Source organism: Haliotis cracherodii, unplaced genomic scaffold, assembly GCF_022045235.1.
Source record: "Haliotis cracherodii isolate W230 unplaced genomic scaffold, xgHalCrac1.p SCAF_7, whole genome shotgun sequence".
In the NCBI taxonomy this organism is placed as follows: domain Eukaryota; kingdom Metazoa; phylum Mollusca; class Gastropoda; order Lepetellida; family Haliotidae; genus Haliotis; species Haliotis cracherodii.
In genome coordinates, this window is record NW_027266330.1 from 39,811,579 (window position 1) to 39,833,564 (window position 21,986).

At 43.0% G+C, this 21,986-nt stretch overlaps 1 protein-coding gene across 2 annotated transcripts in view; it reads left to right on the forward strand.

The window, feature by feature from the left end:
* LOC139447156 (fatty acid CoA ligase Acsl3-like) overlaps window positions 1–20,797 on the forward strand; it is a 38,221-nt gene extending 17,424 nt beyond the window's left edge. For both annotated transcript variants that reach the window (XM_071228344.1, XM_071228345.1), the window contains exons 4-17: window positions 1,237–1,414; window positions 8,573–8,679; window positions 9,834–9,978; window positions 10,863–10,943; window positions 12,431–12,500; window positions 12,643–12,701; window positions 13,117–13,181; window positions 14,172–14,243; window positions 14,359–14,498; window positions 14,913–15,085; window positions 15,211–15,285; window positions 15,822–16,010; window positions 16,418–16,693; window positions 17,351–20,797. In XM_071228344.1, coding sequence (XP_071084445.1) covers window positions 1,237–1,414; window positions 8,573–8,679; window positions 9,834–9,978; window positions 10,863–10,943; window positions 12,431–12,500; window positions 12,643–12,701; window positions 13,117–13,181; window positions 14,172–14,243; window positions 14,359–14,498; window positions 14,913–15,085; window positions 15,211–15,285; window positions 15,822–16,010; window positions 16,418–16,693; window positions 17,351–17,502 — 1,782 coding nt within the window. In that variant the 3' untranslated portion in view covers window positions 17,503–20,797. The remainder of the gene's footprint in view (window positions 1–1,236; window positions 1,415–8,572; window positions 8,680–9,833; window positions 9,979–10,862; window positions 10,944–12,430; window positions 12,501–12,642; window positions 12,702–13,116; window positions 13,182–14,171; window positions 14,244–14,358; window positions 14,499–14,912; window positions 15,086–15,210; window positions 15,286–15,821; window positions 16,011–16,417; window positions 16,694–17,350) is intronic.
* Window positions 20,798–21,986: the final 1,189 nt, after the last annotated feature.

Below are 21,986 nucleotides of genomic sequence, written 5' to 3' on the forward strand. Positions count from 1 at the left end.
AGTATTCACGACCGTCCGTCCATACGTCCGTCCGTACGTCCCACCTGTTTGTTGCCGCGATATCTCAAGAACTAAACACTGGATTGTCTTCATATTTGGAACTATGGTGTATATACAGACTCCACAGACACCAGTCGGTTTTGGTGACCTTGACCCCATTTTCAAGGTCACAGCAGGCATATCTGCTTTTGGAGTTGGAAAACGGTGTTGCCGCGATATCTCAAGAACTAATCTCTGGATTGTCTTCCTATTTGGTACTAGGGTGTATATACGGACTCCGCAGACACCAGTCGGTTTTGGTGACCTTGACCCCATTTTCAAGGTCACAGCAGGTAAATCTGCTTTTGGAGTTGGAAAACGGTGTTGCCGCGATATCTCAAGAACTAATCGCAGGATTGTCTTCATGTTTGCAACTATGGTGTATATACAGACACCGCAGACACCAGTCGGTTTTGGTGACCTTGACCCCATTTTCAAGGTCACAGCAGGCAAATCTGCTTTTGGAGTTGGAAAACGGTGTTGCCGCGATATCTCAAGAACTAATCGCAGGATTGTCTTCATGTTTGGAACTATGGTGTATATACAGGCACCGCAGACACCAGTCGGTTTTGGTGACCTTGACCCCATTTTCAAGGTCACAGCACGCAAATCTGCTTTTGGAGTTTGAAAACAGAGTTGCCGCGATATCTCAAGAACTAAACACTGGATTGTTTTCATATTTGTAACTATGGTGTATATACAGACTCCGCGGACACCAGTCGGTTTTGGTGACCTTGACCCCATTTTCAAGGTCACAGCAGGTAAATCTGCTTTTGGAGTTGGAAAACGGTGTTGCCGCGATATCTCAAGAACTAATCGCAGGATTGTCTTAATATTTGGAACTATGGTGTATATACAGACACCGCAGACACCAGTCGGTTTTGGTGACCTTGACCCTATTTTCAAGGTCACAGCAGGCAAATCTGCTTTTGGAGTTGGAAAACGGTGTTGCCGCGATATCTCAAGAACTAATCGCTGGATTGTCTTCATATTTGGTATTTTGGTGTATATACAGGCGGGGGACATTTCGTCACTTCTGTGACAAATACTTGTTAAAAAATTAAAATTTGAGGCTTGTCACATTAGTAACTGCTCTCATTTGCTTGAACTTTAGGGATAACCATTTCAATAGAAAGCTAGTTGGCAGTTTGAATCTTGCATGTTGATGTTTGCTGAACTGATTTTCGTGTATTCCAGGTGTTGTTGGGGGAATACAATTGGCTCACCTATGCACAAGTGTTTGAGCGAGCCACCAACTTTGGCAGTGGTGTGTTGGCTTGCTCGCAGAGGCCAAGGAGGAATATTGTGATATTTGCTGATACCCGTGCAGAGTGGATTGTTGCAGCACAGGCCTGCTTCAAGTATAACTTTCCAGGTATTTCAGTCATCCTGAGACAAAAAGTAGGAAAGCAGCCTGATACTGTAGCCACTTGTCTGAAGCCTGAGTCATTTAAAATTCTGTTCAATCAAGTAAAGATCAGGTAATATTTTTTACTTTTCCTGCATTACTCCTTAATGCACATTAATGCTTGTTCTTGACAGAGAAAAGAGCTGTGTGAAGGTCTTTGCTTGAAGAAGTTGCTAACGGATCCTCACATTACTCTTGTCACTTGTTGAGTGAAGACCTGTTTTTTTGCTGTAGCATAAACGTACTCACACCCTCATGTGTGTGCTCTTTGAATTAATGTTTTTTGTCTGTGTTGTGCCTACGGTTTGTATTTTGTACATTCTGTGTTTGATGAACATGTGCACATCGCCTACAATATAGGCGATCTCGGATGACTACCCCCCAACCTCAGCTGCTACCTCGATGTCGGAGTCTCCACCCAGAGCACTTTTACAACCACTACAGCGTCTCTTTACAGCGGTGGCCACCTTGACGCCTGGCATGGCGCTCTCTTACCAGACAGTACTATCCTCCGAACAGACACTTGGTCTACGGCACAGACGCCCATGATAGACGCCTCTCTCCTTTAGTACATTCAGTACTTACAGGCCAGACAGCCGTCAATGCCAGCTCCTTTACAGATGCCTCTACAACTGCCTCCTATAGCGCCTCTGCAGACGCCTCTTCAAGCGCCCTTTCAGACAGCGTCTATCTATTCCACAGCGCCTGTACAGACGCCCGTGCCTCTGCCTCCGCCTAGTCGGTCGACCATACAGACGCCATCTACCTCTCATTACTCCGTGGACTTGGCGTCCCCAAGTAAGTCTTCATGTTGGAGTGACAGCAGATCTTATCGTTAGGGTTATAGATCTAGGAGCCGCTCCACGGTTTGCAGACGCTCCAGTGGCTATCGGTCCGGCTCCTCGGAGGGCGCCTTCATCCCTTGTTATGACGACACCTTCAGGGATGGCGAGTCCCACCTGGGTTTAGCCCAAGTTGCAGACTGGCTGGCAGAAAGATTGGAGGCAATCGCTCCCTCGCCCGGTCTAGAGGTCGATAGCAAGACAGCCATTCATGTGACCCCACCTCTATCCCTCCTGACTCACTGATCTGAGACATGATCTCAGCCTTGGACGAGGACTTCAGTAAACTGTCACTGACGCCGTCCTTCAGGCCCCCACGCTATAGACGAATATTTCTTCCCAGTCCACTCTCTTCAAGTCGCGGACCGCGCTCATACCCTTGATTAGGACATGCACCGCATGACAGGATCAAACCGCTCCACCTCAGTCCGAGTTTCCCTCAACACTCCCGTTCCGTCTCTCACAGTTCACAGCCTCGGGACTATGGTCCCAGCAGGAGATCAAACTGCATATCAATATGCTAGAACTGAGAACGGTCAGGTTGGTGTTCCAACGCTTCCTGGATCTGCTGCGTGGCCAAGTGGTTCATCTAGAGATGGACAACCAAACGGCGATGACTTACATCCGGAAGCAGGGGGGAACGGTGTCACCGTCGCTTCTCCAAGAGGCGTGGCAGTTCCTCCTATGGTGCGACTCACACGATATCAGGGTGATACCTGTTTATCTCCAGGGGGTGGACGCTCTGTCTCGCCGGATCCTCGCTCCTCACGAGTGGAGGCTCGACCCGGGGATATTCGGGATTATCTCCCAATTATACGGGTCGTTCCAGGTGGATCGGTTTGCATCTGGGGTGAATCACCAGACACCAACGTTCCCGAGTTCCCCAGTCCCCGACCCGAGGTCGGTGGCAGCGGACGCCTTCCAGCTAGATTGGACGGACAGAATACTGTGGGCATACCCCCCAGTACCTCTGATCCCCAAGGTCCTATCTCAGCTAGCCAATCAGCCTGCGCGACTTCTTGTGCTCCTGGCACCTCTTTGGACGGCGCAGAGCTGGTTTCCAGTAATACTCAGGTTTCTGGCTCAGCCTCCTGTTTTATTACCTTTACGACCGGACCTCCTATCCCAGAACGGGACCCTCCACCCGAATCCCAGGATTCAGTGGGTGGCTTGGCCACTGTCAGGAATCGCCTCCAGAAGAGCGGTATTCCTGCACGAGTTGCAGACACAATACTGGCTTCGCGGAGGGATTCGACAAACGTTCAGTACGAGGATAGATGGGCCTGCTATGCGCTGGTGTGTCGATAGAGGGATTGCAGATCCCTTTTCTGCAGATCTCGTAGCCGTGCTTGAGTTCCTCCAGTCGCGACTAGATGACGGCCTGGCCGCATCAACAGTCCGGGGGTACTCTACAGCTATTGCAGCTTTTCACGTCCCTGTCGACGGGGCACTTCTGGGTGCGCACCCATTAGTACAGCGCTTTTTAGCAGGTGTGGACAGGATCCAACTGCCTGTACGGCGGATCAGTCCCCCTTGGGACTTGTCAATCATTCTTGATTGGCTTTCTGGTCCTTCCTTTCGGGATCTGTCGTCTCTCTCTCTTCAGCTGTTGAGCTGGAAGACGGCGTTCCTTGTGGCGGTAACGTCCGGCAGACGGGTAGGCGACATTCACGCAATGTCAGCCGATCCCGAGCTAACTGTCTTTCACCGGGACAGGGTCAGTATTCGGTTGCCGGATTCTTACCGTCCTAAGGTCGCACACGCCTTCCACGTGACGGCTCCTATTGAGCTACCTGCTCTTTCACAGCCTTCCTAGTCGGGGACCACTGCAGGACCCTCAAGGCCTATATCAGCAGAACTAAGGGTATCAGTAAGGATAACCAATTATTTTGCTGTTATGGCGGTAGGAAGGCTTGCTCACCTGCGAGCAAACAAACTATCACCAGGTGGATAGTCTCTACTATCTGTACGTCGTACACCCTTCAAGGCAGGGACCCCCCTACCAGGTTGAAGGCTCATTCGGTTAGAGCGGTAGCTACGTCACAAGCGTACGCTGCGGCTCTGCCCATTGAGGAGATCTGCTCCGCGGCTATTTGGAGCCAGCCGAGCACGTTCATAAAACACTACCAACTCGACAAACACTCAAGCGAGCGTGCTCGGTTTGGTCAGTCAGTTCTCCGAACTGGGCAAAGTTCTAATCTCTAGCCGATTGAGCCTTCGAGATTTTAGATCGCCCGGACCGGTTATACAACTGCTCAGTAACAGACCGGATTCTATCTTCTACGGTCGATAAATTATCCGACCATACTACTCGATAATACTCGTATTGCACAGCACTCCTCAGATCCTCGGAGACCCTCTGGCCTAGCTCAGCGCGGTTATAGTCTCTCGTGATCTACGCCCCTATATCACTCGCTAAAAAAAGGGGGGCGGGGTGTGTGTTTTGAGTTCTCAAAATATGATTAGCCACGAATAAAGGCTAATATCATAGTATATGGTCGACCACGCCTGTCTCCAGCCCCCGCCTCTCGACGGTGGTGCCTCACGATAAAGGTTGGTTCCATTTTATTGAACTCTTAGTCTATTCACTGAATATTCAAAATATGATGTATTTATTACGCTTGTTGCTGACGGATGCCACTTCCTAGATTATCTTCCTAGATTATTCCTCCTTGGGGCACTTATTGCATTTTCCTGGCTCAAGAAAATCTACATGACATAGTTGTAACCATTTCCCTTAATAAAAATGTTAGCACACAAAAACTTCGTTTTTGTATGATATACGACCACCCTTACGGTGCCTCACCCTCCACGGCGCATCACGCCAAGGGAAGCAACTCTCACCCAAATCACTTTCCATATGTCTAATGCTGACGGAATGTGGGGAGGTGGGTGGCCGTGCCCCAAGGAGGATTTCATCAGAGAATTCATAACCTCTACAGGTTTGTAAAAATTTCTTCGCTATTCACACGGCTTATCAAGCCATAAGCCTCGTACCTTCATCACCGGGATATTCAGTTCGAGGCGTACATAGACGACTGCCTACTGAACCATTGGGACACGGTCACTCTACTCCGCCAGAGGAACTTCACCCTCTGGCTCCTGTACCACCTGTTGACTCCCTGAAATCGCCTTCAGTTCATCGGGGGCCTGTTCCAAACGCACCTCGACCTCCTCTCTGTACCAAGAGACTGGTGGGAGCGCATGCAGGCCCACCTGACTCCAGCGCTCCATCTATCAGAACTCTGCACCAATGGCAAGTCCTCCTGTGCCTCATAACCTCAGCACAAGACTTGACCTACAGAGAAGGCTTCAGCTGCGCCCAGTTCAGTTGTTCCTGGCTCTTTACATCAGGCACCAGGAGCCCTCAGTATCCATCGTCCTCCCGGATCATCTCAAGCAGCATGTCCGGTGGTGGCAGATGGAATCGAATGTCTTAGGCGGCGTCTCCTTGACAGGGCTTACGACCTCTCTGCGCCTGTTCGTAGACACTTCCCTGCAGGGACCCCTCAGTATCCATCGTCCTCCTGGATCATCTCAAGCTGCATCTCCGGTGGTGGATGATGGAATCTAATGTCTTAGGCGGCGTCTCTCTGACAGGGCTTACAACTTCTCTGCGCCTGTTCGTAGACACTTCCCTGCAGGGACCCTTCAGTATCCATCGTCCTCCTGGATCATCTCAAGCTGCATCTCCGGTGGTGGATAATGGAATCTAATGTCTTAGGCGGCGTCTCCTTGACAGGGCTTACAACTTCTCTGCGCCTATTCGTAGACACTTCCCTGCAGGGATGGGGCGCACACCCGGAGGGACAGGTCGCCTCAGCCGATCAGCGCCTATGGCACATCAACAACCTCGAACTGGAGGTGCTCATATTGGCCATCGCTCATTGGAAGCAGGCCTTCAGACACGCCTGGCTCTCCATCTCGACGGACAACATAACCGTTGTATGGTGTCTATGGAACCAGGGAACGACTCATTTGACCTTGCTCCTTCAACAGACGTACCGATTGTTTCACCTGGTGGAGCATCTGGAGATTCAGTTCCAGGTCCAACACATTCCGGGTTGCCGAAATACCCTAGTAGATGCACCATCTCAACCAGGCAAAGTTGCTCCCACAGAGTGGAAGCTTCACCCAGATGCCTTCGCTCTTGTTTGTCGAGACCATGGTCTCCCCAACATAGACCTATTCTCCACCAGCCAGAACTTCCAGATCCCGATCCAGACCTAAATATCACCGGTCCCGGATCTTCTGGCTTGGGCAGTCGACGCTTTCAGTGTCCCCTGCCGCTTTTCCGCCGCCTGTACTCCTCCCCTAAGTCTTCCAGAAGATCAGATTGATACAGAACCTCGATCTGACTTTGGGCGCACCCTGGTGGCCAGCGAGGGCTTGGTTTGTCGACCTCAGAAAGCTGCCCGACACCAACCCACTGCCACTCCCGGATTGGCCAAATCTGCTGATCCACCCTCACAGCAGACAGCCACCCAGGACCGGACAAGCTGTGTCATCACGTCTGGTCCATTTACAGAGAGCACTGAACGCCAAAGGCTACTCAGCCAGAGCGGCTAAGGCCATTATGATGGCCCATCACCCAACCACTAGGAGCCTCTATGATGACATGTGGCAATCCTTCGAGAGCTTTTGCAGGGGCGAACAACAAGACCCCACTTCTGCATTGCCTCAATTCCTGGTCGAGTTCATGCTTCAACTTGTGGCGCTCAACTCCATCCTGGCAGTTCCGAAGGCTCGGCGCGTGAGGAAAATCCTGGAACTCCAGGCTCTGCTCCGCTCATTCAGGCTGGAAAACCAAAAGGCGAAATCCATGCACCAGCTTTTGATTTGAACGCCATTCTCACATCGCTGAGAGACGCGCCTTTCGAGCCACTCGAAACGACGTCATTCTATAATCTGATGAAAAACTCGCGCTCGCCACAGCAGCCCGTGTCAGTGAGCTTCACTCCTTGGACGTCACACGGGTCTGCTTTGAGCTTGGAGCACACAGAGCTGTGCATCTGGGCCTGTGCTGGGACTTCATTGCAAAGAATCTGCTCCCAGCACAGCCCGATACATAGTTCCTCATCCCTCCCCTATCGTCGATTGTGGGCGCTGAAGACAGAGCTCCACCTATGTCCGGTTAGAGTGCTCTGTTGCTACATCAGACGATCCAAGGAACGCCGTAGACAACGACAACGCCTCTTTGTACTCTTGAAGTCAGCCGCAACACGATCGCCCTCTGGCTACCAGCAATCACTCTTCAGGCCTATGAGTCCTCGGGATTGGACCCTCCCCGCTCCAACAACCCGCACGAGATCCGGGCAGTCGCCTCCACCATGGCTACACAGGGAGGGGTGTTTCTGGCGATCCAACACAGTCTTCGCCAGTCACTACCTGCGAGACGTCGCATTGGAGGATGTGCAAGGCACGCACAGCTTTGGTCCGTTAGTAGTAGCCCAACAGGTCACCACCACTACTTGTCACTGACCTGGCCTCCCAAGTCCAGAGCCGGCCTTTTGACCCCCCTGGCGTATGCCCTGGACTCCTATCTCGACCTAACCGAGACACAGGACACAACGCATACCTGACTCTTCCCTTCCATACAGCCGGAGACGGGCTGGGGGAAACAGAGTTTTTTCCATACATGGAGTGGTCACCTGACGCCGACCACACAGCCGAGGACGGACTGAGGGAGTTGGAGGTTCCTGTACATAGAGTGGTCACCCGATGCCAACCACTTAGCGCAAGACTGGCTAGGGAACTGAATCTGGAAATAAAAGATGAAAGCCCACATCTGAAGGTATGCCCTCCACCTATTCCGTCCAATGAAGATGCATTAAGGAGTAATGCAGGATAAGTAAAAAATCAAGTAAAATCCTAGATATTTTTTATATTTGTATATCTATCCTGCATTACTGCGTCTAAAGGGACCCACCCATCACATAGCTACCTCCCCACTATACCTTCAGATGTTTCGGATTCCAGAGTAATGTGAGGTTCCGTAACGTCACTTCCTTTGGTCACGTGGGAGCTACGTGATAGGGTTGGCCTCTCAGCTAGTTGGAGCAACTTCTTCAAGCACAGACCTTTACACAGCTCTTTTCTCTGTCAAGAACAAGCATTAATATGCATTATGCAGGATAAGTATACAAATATAAAAAATATCTAGGATTTTACTAGAAATGTTATAACGCTATAATATACTGACCATAATATCACTAAAGGATATTTTTTGAAAAGAATCTTGCAGTTTATTTGTGCTTACATTTATCTTTCCTAATATTTTCAGTGGTGACATTGTATGCCACTCTAGGACAGGATGCAATTGTCCATGGCATCACGGAGACAGAGGTGACACATGTTATAACATCAGACAGTCTGGTGTCCAAGTTTGAGGTAGGAGTGCTGCAACATTTGTAGATCCATGCCCATGGGGATTTTTGCTAGTTTTAGGATGCAACTTAATGGATCGGGTGGTCAGGGTCAGTGTCATGCCTGATTATATATCCATGTACCTCGATTCTTTCTTACATTATTTATCATTGGATTGCCTGGTCAAGGCTCAATTATTTACATTACACCGTCATCTAGATGGAAATTTGCTGAGAACTGTGTGTAACAACAAACAAAATAATACACTTCTGAGAGTAAGGTCACTGTGATATTCATTGCAGGATTGCTAATTGGATAGTTCATAGTCCTCCTTGCTCATAACCTTTTGCATAGACACATATAAGGGAAGCTGTTTATCTCTCCAGTCATTGCAGCGTTAGAAATTGGCACTAGTCCTGTAGTCCTTACCAAACTGCCCAATGGTAAAGGTATCCTAAGGACTAGTAGAAATTGGCCAATTTTAAGGGTTTTGCTGTATGTTATCATTATGAGGACTAGTGGACAAAAACTGTTAGTTTCTACCCCTGCATTGAGGACTGTTTACACATAGAAATGGAAATATTCATTCATATATAGAAGATGGCTGTGTTTTACTATTCACCATCCTCCAGTTTGCACTCTTGTTGAACTAGACTGGAATTATGGAGTTCTATTTTGGCTGGACGAGTCTGTGCATAGTAACAAAATCAACATCCTGTTGATAAACAACATAGTGTCTGTCATGCACTTTTCGGTCAATTGCACGACCTATGGAGGAGGTGTACCGTCAACTGGGTGGCAGATATATTCCAAATCTTTTCACCCTTTTAATCAAGGTGCTCTGGTCTTTTGATGCACTCCGCGAAGTAAGATCAGCTCTGTAATATAGATCTTAATTTTCAGTCGGATCATCTTGATCGGGTGCTGCCATTTTGTTTGGCGCAAATGCAAGTGATATGAGAAGTGGAGTCCGATTGATTAATATGAGGGTCAAAGAAGGGGCATAACTCATAATTGTGCTATTGGTGGAACTATGATCAAGCCCAGAAAATCCAGTCTAGTTCGGCAAGGGGGGGAACTGGACTTTTACAGCAGTTAACACCCTTGCCTCAGGAAGATGCTATTCGATGGTTCAAATATCTCCATTCCCTCTATAATGTGTATTATGTGTATGCCAGGGTCTGATGGATCGAATCCCTCTGGTGACTCACCTGATTGTTATGACTGGGGGGAAGAAGTTGCCTGCTGTCAAGAACATCCCCAGCAGGGTGAAGCTGCTCAGTATGACTGACGTGGAGTACATGGGAGCCCAACCAGAAAACTGTAAGTGCCATTTCTCACTCATAGACCCAGTGCTATTTTCGACTAAAGGTGGTGCAGGGCTCCAGATACATTTTGGAGACATTGAGTATTTGCTCACAGATTATCTTTCCCATTGCATATTAATATATCAATAGTTTTCTATGGGTTTTCAGTATATTTTTACTGTCTTGGTTTCAGTCTTTTTGGTATTTTTACACAATTGAGAGGACATTTACAAAATAAAATTCTGCTCAAAACACTGTTTAAGTTGACTTCTAATCTGTATCTGTGAGTGTGCTGCTCCAAGTGTCTAAAATATTGTAACGTATAGTGACAACAGCAATATATCATGATGTACATGTCTAATTAACAGAGGGCAAGCTTTTATACTGTTGGTATTTAAAATATTTATCCAAATTTGTACACAAGCAACTCAAAATTAATTGGCAATCTTGATTTATTTTGCATATTTACACAAATACACAGCTTATCTAAAGCTCTGGTTGGTGTTCTGTTTCCTGATAATCTAAGGACAATAGGCCATAATACATTAAAAAATTATGTTTTTCATCTCTCTCACCTTACTATCAACCACACCACCTCATTTTATTGTCCTGAAGTACCTTCAGATAAAGGAAATCTCTATGTGTGATGCCTTGCTTCTTTTCTTGAAATACTCCACATACAAAGTCATGCCAAACGTTCATTCATCGTGTGAGTGACATCCATCAGTAATTAATGTACACAGATGCCTTCAACATGTTAAAAAGTATGTTTAGAAAAAATATGCTATACGAGATGATAAATTAAGTACCTCCTGCCTCACATTTAAAAAAAATAATTAATAGGGTGAATATTTGATGATTACATATGTCTCTCTAATCTGACTTGTTGATGTGTTTCAGTGCAGACCCCTGTCACTCACCCGTGCCGAGAAGACATAGCTGTAATCATGTACACCAGTGGCTCCACAGGGTTGCCAAAGGGTCAGTGATAGCAGTTCACTTAAGAAATTAATGATGAGTGGGAGTTGTTTATCGTACAATAAAACACTGCAGGGAGAATAAACCATGATGGGCACAGCCTCCTTAAGGATGTTGATAAAGTATGTTATATCTCTCCCACTGTTGGATGCTATTGTTTTGCCATTGTGTTTATCGTCGTTGCCCAGCTACATCTATGGGGAACAATTTACTAGACACTTCCCTCTCAAAAATAACGTTCAATATATGACGTCATATTCAAATTTCCAGAAATGACGTCACTATAGAACAGTGTGTTATCGTGAAGTAAACCATGCTTGCTTCTTCATTGTTCTTTGTGATTTATCACATAGCTAACTTTTTTATAACAATAAGCAATATCAAAGCTATAAAATAATGGCCTACATTCCCACGAGACAAACCGGTGGGGGTTGATGATACAGCTCCACACTCTGAACTAGGGGGATTGTTGGAACTTCCTCATCCCTGTTGCAAGAGGTTGCTTAGAGAGCAGTTCCAAAGTGTCATGGCAGATGAAAAACTTGATTCCTTATGATTACACTGACTGCTTGTAATTCAAGGTTTTTAGCACCATACCGATGTTTGTGTGTTTACATTGGAGACCTGCAACACTTTGGACTTAACCATTGATTCTGTTAACTTCCACATTGGTCTGACACATCGTAATATGCCTGAAAAACTGTTGAAAGCTGTACTATAGGTGTGTCAGAATCTCGTAGACGTATCAGTAATTCGTAGGTGTCGGAAATCTATGATTATGGGTGTGAATCCCTGATTTTACGTGATTATGTTACTAGGTTTGTCAGCTCCATACCCATGTTCATAGTTTATTAGTGGTATATGTCTAATACAGGGGTATATTGAACAACAAATATGTATGTAGCCAGCAAGGCTTGCTCCTTTAAAAAGTTACTGGCCCTTTTCCAAACTAACTAGCCTACAACTAAAAGGTGGAGGCCATGAAGTGGCTGAACCTGAGGTCTCGTCAGCACCTAATCATGGCTCTGAAACTTGTAGAACTCCTCACCCCTAAAACGTTTTTTCCATACAGAGATTAAATCCTGGCTTCTTTTTTGTCTCATTTTATGGCGATTTATGAGCAAATAAAGAAGTAGTTGAACACAACATTACAAAATGGCAGCAACTTGTCATTCTACCAAGATGGTCAAATTAAAATAATTAAGCATAATCGGAAAAGGGGTGAAATTGTATCCAGCCAGACCGGCCATCTACTTTGTTTCATCAAGCCCTTTGTAATTTAAACTGGCCATGGGCCAACGAGCCAGCAATTAAATCTACCCCTGAAATACCTGCACCTCTTCCGGCTTTTTAGCCATGATATAAATGGAATACTGTGTAAGGCTGCGTTAAGCCCAACTCACTCACTCACTCTTTGCATTTAGTTTTGCAAATGTTCTTGGGAGCCTTTGCCTGACATGAAGTCTGACATTTGATTTTGCTTGCTGTAGGTGTTCTTATCAGCCATGGCAACCTGATGTCCGGCATGTCTGGCCAGTGTGAAAGGATACCAAATTTGGGGTAGGTGATCTTTAGATTTTTCAGGTCAACTATTTCTGCTTGCTTAATATGTGTATGTCTCTGTCAAACAGATACATTGTGAAATGTTATCATGTATGTTTTCAGTGTTTATGAAAGTCATTATTGTCTTTTGTAATTTCAGACCACCAGACATCTACATAGGTTATCTCCCCTTAGCTCATGTTTTGGAACTTAGTGCAGGTATGGAGGAGCAAACAAGTTATAGTTTCTTTAACAATTTAGCTGGATAACAGTCAAAGATTTTCTGAACCATAAGATATTTGTTGTCAGAGATAAACTTTAAATGTGTCAAGGATGTACTGTTATGTGCTCCCCGATGTACACAGTATTCTCTCTCTTTTTTAATTGAGAAAGCTGCTGGTATGTACATTGTTAAGTGCTAAAAGCATATTTTTCAATTTGTTTTTATAATGTTTAAAATCACTAGCAGTGTTAGAAACTGACCCAGCTAAGATTCCTATTCATGGGACACATAAAAGTTAGTAAAAAGATTAAGGTTTCTTATTTATTTCATCAGATAGACTCTTGACTAAATTGACATAGACTTTACACCTGTGACCTACCAGGGTATATTTTGATATTTGTGTTGTTCCAGAACTGTCCTGTGTTGCCCATGGTGTGTGTATTGGCTACTCCTCTCCCCTCACTCTCACAGACCAGGTACAGTGCTTCGTGTTACAGCCTCACTTGCCCTTACGATAACCATAGTTCTTGTTCAAAATACTGGATGTTATTCACCCAGAACCCCATGCTTGTCATAAGAGCTGAGTGGGTATGTGGTGTTCACAACATCAGGATCATGCTCTGGCATAGACGCCACTCAAGCAGTGAACCAAACATTGCCTGGTCCAGAACCACATATTGTCATATGTTGTAATTCATCTGACAATGACATCAAAACAAAGAGTTACTCTTGTCATGAATTGGGATATTTGTGTTTTATTATGAATGTTAAATCTGTTTTGAGCATTGTTTGTTCTAGTAGCTTTTACCTAATAGAAACAAACAGATCGAAAAAAGTACTCTTTTCAGGACTATGGTTGCTTATAAAATGCTCACCAGTTAACATGGACAAATTATGTTTAGATTATTTATTATTGTGCTCGGGTTTCAAGAAGCGTGGTACACAGGGAACACAGTGTTTTCACAGTTAAGCATAGATCTCTCGAATGTCTTTTTAGATACAACCAAGACAATGTTGTTTCAAACAGTTAAGCACTTAGGTCTTTAACCATAGTTTAAATGGGGTGACCACACAGACCTCGGTGTCTAAATATCTCCCTATTTGGAAAAATCTATTATTTCTGTTTCTTACCTGTAATCATGAATATGTTTTACCAATAATAGTGAAATAAGCACCTCTCCTCTTATCTCCATCTTAGCTTGAGTGAAAACCAGAATCACCAACATGTTGCTGCAGGACATTCAACCTTGTCATTTGTTTCATGCAGTGAATATTATGTATGTGTATTACACCATTATTATGAAGGGTAGTAGTTCACATGATAATGATGACTTTCTAAGGCAATAACATTTTGCAAACAGAAGTACTCTTTGTAAAATCATTGTCCTCTGCAACTAGAGATTTTCCTATCTACATTGTTATAAGAGTTTTGCAGTGATTGTGTAATGTTATTGTTTGTTTTTCAGTCCAGTAAGATAAAGAAAGGCAGTAAAGGTGATGTGTCAGTCCTACAGCCTACACTGATGGCTGCCGTTCCTGTAAGTATAGGCACTTCAATATTTACTCTCTCTCTCACTCTCTGTTGTCTACTGAAGATGCCTTTTTTCATTTAACACTGACTACCCTGGTTGTATCAAAGCAAGTGTGTTTCAGGTGATCATGGATAGGATCTACAAGGGTGTGTGGGACAAAGTCAATGGTGGAGGGAAGTTCGGACAGGCCTTATTTTCATTCGCTTATGAGTACAAGAGGAAACAGTTGGAGAATGGATATGATACACCTTTGCTTAACAAGTTAGTAACTATATGTTGTCTATCATTTCAGTTGAAATTGATAGTCATTAGTTGCTGTATAATGTGAGAGTACGTTTATCGCTGTTTGGCTAAGGGGAGATAATGCAATATTTCCCTGAAATGTAACCATCTGTATTATATCACTGACAGATTAATGTGATAAAGCTCATGCAGAATTATGTTGTATGACATTCCTGCATATTTTCTGTTCCTCTTTGTTCAAGCTCTCTTTGTTTTTCTTATATATTGTAATATATCAAATTGCTTCTGTTTATAGCGCACCAAGAGTAAGGCTTGAAGGGGTTTCCATGACTACATTTGCCTTGACATAAGTTTTAGACTATTATACTTGTATTTGTCTTTATTGGATACTCTGTTACAGTAATTCTAAAGATGCAGAACCAATTGTTTCAGACTTGTCTTCAGCAAGATCTGTAAGCTCCTGGGAGGGAATGTGAGACTGATGCTATGTGGCGGAGCCCCCCTGTCAGATGCAACACAGCGTTTCATGAACATCTGTTTCTGTTGCCCTGTTGGTCAGGGATATGGCCTCACAGAGACATGTGGTGCAGGAACTGTCACGGAAGGTATAGCAGCATAGAGAGATGGAATGGATGTTCATGATTTGTGAAGAATGATAGAATACACTGAAGCATGCTGATTATATTGTCCCTATCCAAGACTACTTACACGGTAGCAATGTGTGTTTCAGTGACAGACCTCAGCACAGGAAGGGTTGGGGCCCCACTGCAGTGCAGCGAGATCAGACTGCGTGACTGGCCTGAAGGTACACCTACATGTTTATGTTTGTTGGCAACACTTTACTCTCTTGTGGAAGGAAACTGGAAAAAGATTAGATGTGTTTAACAGACTTTGTACCGCTTATCAGAAATGCTATCTTTCAGTAAAAACTGTTTTCCGCATATGTTGACAGTATTATCATATATTTATTAGTACATGAACCTAGAGTTTGAGTATGAGGTTTAGCAACATTAAGGGAATTGCAGTTAACATGGTTAGTGAGGTGCATTGAAAAGTTGTTTAACCTTGCCTTTCGAGATAATTGGATTTATATAGTGAGGTTCATGGTAACTGAAATATCTTTTCATTTTGTAAACACAATAATGACATACATTTCCATTACTTCATTCATCTTCTCTTTGCCATCAGATGTTAATATTGAATTGGGAAACACCTGTTGAAACATCAAGTTATGTGAACCTTGTTTAATCTTCATTTTCATTAATAGTTTCCCTCTTGTCATCATATTTGTATGCCAGAACACACAGCCTCTGCCCCCTAATGTTGTTCTGTGTGTTTTAGGTAACTACACCAGTGCTGACAAGCCCTGTCCTCGCGGAGAGATCCTGGTTGGTGGCGGCAATGTCTCCATGGGCTACTACAAGAATGCAGAGAAGACCAAGGAAGACTTCACTGAGATTGGTGGCATAAGATACTTCTGTACTGGAGATATCGGCCAGTTTGATGGAGATGGATGTTTGAAAATTATAGGTCACTATCAAATGTTCTTATTGTATTTTCTTGTTGTATGATGAATTATCCAGTATAAATGGATTCTTGGTTAGAATAGGTCCCCAGTTACCTGGAATATTGTAGAGTGCAGCTGTAAATAAATAAATAAACAAACAAGTCATATCATGTTATTAATCACTGAATAGAATTTAAACCTCATCTTCACAGTAGACAGCTTTTAATTTATGGTACAACGGACATGGTAGATATGCATTACTTGAACTAAGTCATAGATTTTTTTAGATCACGTCAGTATTAACTGGGTTTACTTAGTGAGTTTAAAACTAATAACATGTTTCCATCACTATAAATGGCTGAAGCATTTCCTGTGCCACCCTGTATTTTAACTCATTCTCTTATTACAACTGGAATATTATTTTCACCAGATCGTAAGAAGGACCTTGTGAAGCTCCAGGCAGGAGAGTATGTGTCGCTGTCCAAGGTGGAGACCGCTGTGAAAGTGTCCCCCCTGGTGGACCAGATCTGTGTGTGTGCCGACAGTCTCTACAACTACACAGTGGCACTGGTTGTCCCTAACCAGAAGAACCTGACCAAGCTAGCCCAGGAACTCGGCATCAATGGGGTGGAGTTCAACCAGCTGTGTCAGAACACCAGCCTGGTCAAGGAGGTCCTCAAGAGGCTGTCCGTGTTGTCAGCTAAATGTTAGTATCATGTATCATTATACAGGCTTTTACATGATGTGTAATTTATTCTGTGTATTTGACGTAATAATTTTCTGAAATACTTTTACAAGTAAAGTGAACTGCATAAGACATTGTTACCAGGTGATTTAAATTTTGAGTCATGCTGAAGACCCTAGTTTCTTGGGTGGTTACAGGTTTGACTTTGTTACCTTTGTATCTTACCCCAAATTTGTTGACTAAATTGCTAAAGTCCCATGGGTTTGTAAGTCCCATACTTGATTATTTTCAGGTTGTATTTGCATAACTTTAATATTGTTGACTGTTGAGTGTCACATCGTCTCACTCATTTTCCTTCTTGGGGGCCTGAGAGCTGAAATGTTTTCATGCAGGATGTTTCATGTGATTGGTCAGTGCCCCAGAACACAGTGCATGTTATTTTTGTATCCTTGATAACATGTTGGGGTGATGATCAGTGCAGTGGTTTCAGATGAGTTCATGTTCTAGGACTGAATGTCATCCAAAAGATTTTCTTTCAAATTTGGGTAATGACATAGATTGTTCAAAAGGTCATAGTGATGTGAAAATGTGCTGTCAGACTTGCATCCCCTATGTAACTTACAAGACTTTGAAACAACCAGATAATGGACTAATATACCTCCTATCTTTTTTCCACAGCAAAGCTAGAGAAGTTTGAGATCCCCCAGAAGATCAAGTTGTGCCCTGAAGGCTGGACACCAGAGGCTGGTCTGGTGACTGATGCCTTCAAACTGAAGCGGAGAAACATTGAGGCACATTTCAAGGCTGACATACGCTCCATGTACAGTTGACATTAAAGCCTACTTAAAGTGTGTTTTGTGGTGGGAGTGTTGACCATAGAAGGGGCAAGTCACATGGGATAAATGAGTAGAGACAACCTCTCAAGGGTTGAAACTAGTTCCACACAGTGTGAGTTACATATCCTATAACGCTGATTGGCTCTGGTGACTGTTACTGATACTATATGCACCATTAACCAATTGTCCTAGATGTGCTATACAGAACTATAACTTAACTTTCCCCTTTTGCTTTTTAGCATAGTTTATATAAGTATTGTCTTTTAGGATATTTTCTGCTCAAGTTCAAGTTCCTACTTGTATTCCTCCATCCCTTTGCTAAACTTTTTGTTGTTAAGTTTAAGAATTCGAGTATACAGTGTTACCCTCTAGTGTGTGAAACATTCCATGTGTTTAGTGGTAGCAGACAGTGTCTGGATTACCTTGCTGTAGCCAGCGGTGATATTGCCGGGAATACACTGTGACAATGTTGCAGTGTGAAGTTAATGTTGCTGTGTTGCAGTTTGAGTGTAGTGACAAGAGACAGTTTACTCGGTAGTAAGTTGTATCCGATTGTGTCTAGGTCCATCTACACATCGTGTCCCTTGGGATTCCAGGTTACAATTGGTCCCCAGCAACGTATGCTTGTTGTAAGAGGCAAATGAAAAGATCAGGTGGTCAGAAGCAGTGACTTGGTTGATTGCACATCATCAGCCTGGGATGCTGCTCATAATATCAGTCACTGGTTTGTCTTTAGTTCAAATTTGATAATTAACAGGCCGCCAGCATAATGCTGCTGTACTGAAGAGTTCAGTGTTAAACAAAAAACAAAGAAAAGCATGTGTAGACAAAACCCTGACATGCTTTAAACCTCTTTATGTGTATTATAAGATGCTACTTATGATGAGGGGCGGTCGGGTAGCCTTATGGTTAAAGCGTTCGCTTTTCACGCCGAAGACCCGGGTTCGATTCCCGACATGGGTACAATGTGTGAAGCCCATTTCTGGTTTCCCCCGCCGCTATATTGCTGGAATATTGCTAAAAGCGGCGCAAAACCATACTCACTCACTACTTATGATGAGACTTGAGATGAAACTGGGGGTGGTCGGGTAGCCTAGTGGGTAAGCGTTCGCTCGTCATGCCGCTGACCCGGGTTTCGATTCCCGACATGGGTACAATATGTTAAGCCCATTTCTGGTGTCCCCCACCATGATATTGCTGGAATATTGCTAAAAGCAGCGCAAAACCATACTCACTCACTCACTCACTCACTCACTGAGATGAAACTCAAGATGAAAGTCATAGTGGTGAAATGTTCATTGATGATAAAGATTTGCATTTGGAGAGCCACTTGTCATTTATTGAACTTGTTCTATCATTTCAAATTCATTGTCAATTGTTGCATTTACAAAGGCAAATATGTCAAATTAGTTCACATTTATGAGTGAATATGCATTTAATTTGAAGAAAGATTTCCTCGAAACTGAAAATTGAGTTGATACCTAATAAGTGGGATGTAAGGAAATATTACATGATCATTATCTACATAATGGTATAACACAAATCATGCTGTGTGTACGTGGACCAGTGACGTAGTGGGAAGGTGGCTTTGCTCATATCATATTTAATTTACTCACACGTACATACCACATTTACTTTCCTTGTTTTTATATCATGAATGTATCTTAATTATCTCTAAGCTTGTGTCACGCTTGTCTTGTAATCAGCTTCAGATTATCAGTGTTACTCAAAGATCCACTCACAAGAAGATCTGATATTTATGGCACATCATATCCCATCACAAAGTATGCAGAGAAATATATAGCCAATTATTTATGATAACCATTTCTGCTCATTGTTACAATGATTATCATTTTTGTTTAAGTTTAATAAATCGAAAAACTATGGTCAGATTATTTTTATTTTCAGTAATCCAGTTTGAGTCATTTTACACTTATTGTTGCTTTATTTACTTTCTCATATATCAAGTCACAGAATTTTACACCATTATTTACTGATTGAAATGTGATGTTCTGTAGTCATGAATGAACAGTTATTTGGTTGGATGTTAAATTTTTCATGTCAGTCATTTATTATTAAAATATTGTTATGGAGTTACACCACATTAGGATTCATTCGTGATATTGACACGAAGGTGGTGATGCTTCTGGTGTGTGATTAAAAGGTAATTGTGACAGTTAACACATTAACATATATTTTACTGTTAAAACAGTATGGAGCACTACATGGTTGTACCTAGAAACATGTTGAATTAACTTTTATTTTAGACTGTCATAATCGAGATACTCATCTATAAACATGCTTGTTTTTTACATGTTATGATATAACGAAGTGTGTCATAAATGTGTGCTAATTATGTGTGCAATTTGATTGTAGTTAACTCAGTGAGAATATGAAATCAACGAATGATTGTAGTGACGTTGACAAGATGAATATCTGAGTGAATGATGCTTGCATTCAGCATGGCTCGCTTGGTGAGCATGATGTGTACCTTAAAGCTTACTGCATGTTGTTATGGAATGATACTGTAGTTTATTGTAGTAAGAGAGATTTGAAAGAATGCCAGTATAATGATTGTATTGATGTAGCGTTTTATTTTTCATATCAAACTTTGGTACCGTTCATTTTTAAATAATGTTTACGTAAACGCTTTCATTAACTGCACAAAGAACCTATGTACTGATATTGTCTCATGCAAGATCCTGAATAATCCTGCAAAGGAATAATTTAATGCATTATCATCTGTGACATCTTCACCTGAGAGTTAACACAAAAGAGCCTGTTTGTTGTGATATTTGCACAGCACTGACAGCCTTACTAGTCTACAATTTACACTTATCGTACATTTCAATCAGACACAAGTCTGTTTTTCCTGATCATGGCAATAATATCCTTGCTACAATGTCTGTAGCAAACTAATAATTTCTTCTTTCTTCTGTTGTCAATTTATTTTCATGACTAGGGATTACTGCTGTGTGATTCTGACAAATGTCTATTGGCTAATATCCACATGTAGGTTGACTCAAAGTTTCACATGAGTTCATTACTTCTAGTTGTAGTTGAAATAATTAATTGCTGTGGGAGAAGTGTTCCAGGTGAGTTCAAAATGGTTTGGTTGGACAAGAGTATAAACAGCCGATATACAGCCCCATTTACTTGATAGCATCATCATCAAAATTTTCATCCATCTTGGCTGATGATGAGTATATTCCATAATACCTACAATGCTTATCTCCATTCTAGATTACATTCACTATGTCTTGATTATCAATAAAGTGCTGTCATTCAAGAGCATATTTGTTATTTGTTTCGGTGTGATTTAGCATGCTCATTCAGATATACATCACCATACTCTTGGGGATTCAAGTATTTCAACTGTTGGTTGTAAGAGGCATCCTAATGAAAGATCGTCCCCAGAAGACATGCTGTCTTCTCTGTGATGTCAAACTCAAAATGCTTTGGGTTTGCCAAAATGTGAATGTGACAACTGACTGGCTTTAGTATTTATATGTATTTTCATTCAAGTAATTCATTTACCAAAGACATATCTAGCAACAGGTTGCTACTTGTTCTAAAGGAGGGATTGTCTAACAACACAATTAACAATGTTAGGTGTGATCACCATTATTTTGTGTTGATAAAGGCCAGGCAGTGGCCACTGAAGACACAAGATGAATGACAACAGCCTAGGGAATGTTGTTCCAAATGTCAACCAAAGATTGGCCCAAATAAGCTAGTTTTACTGTCTGTATCTGGTCCTTTGTGTTGTGCACAGTACTACATGCCACCACTTCGCCTGTAGAAGCATGCACGACCATCAGAGCTGTCCAGATGACTATTATAATGTATACTGTCCCAGTCTTGTCTTCTGAATCTCAGATGCAGTCTACACCAAGCTTGGCGAACCTGAAGGTGATGTTGAAGTAAAATAGTGCTTGTCTAAAGACGTTAGGGCAAAATGTGTATATGTTTTCACAAGTTTCTACTAATCTGGTTGACAATGTGTTTCATCTCCGATTCACTGGATTATATGCTGGTTAAATTATCTTTTTTTATTTACAATTCTCGGTCTTTGATTTATATGCAATGAATTCCTAACAGATGCATGTCTTGGTCAAACTAAAATAAATGAGAAACTTGTGTCATTTAATGTCTCTCTAAGACATCTTTCAAATGTTAAAGAATACTTAATTATGCTATGTTGAAAAAGCGTATAATTCTGAAGTTCATTATATTTGACAATGACTGAATGATTATGATCATAGTGTTCGTGATCATGATCATAGTGTTCGTGATCATGGGCAACATTACACTGACCTAATCGGTGACTCTGGACCAGAATATACAGACACAGTCGGGTGAATCAGAGCCACATGACACTGACACAGTCAGGTGAATAAGAGCCACAGTACACTGACACAATCAGGTTTATCAGGGTCACAGTACACTGACACAATCAGGTTTATCAGGGACACAGT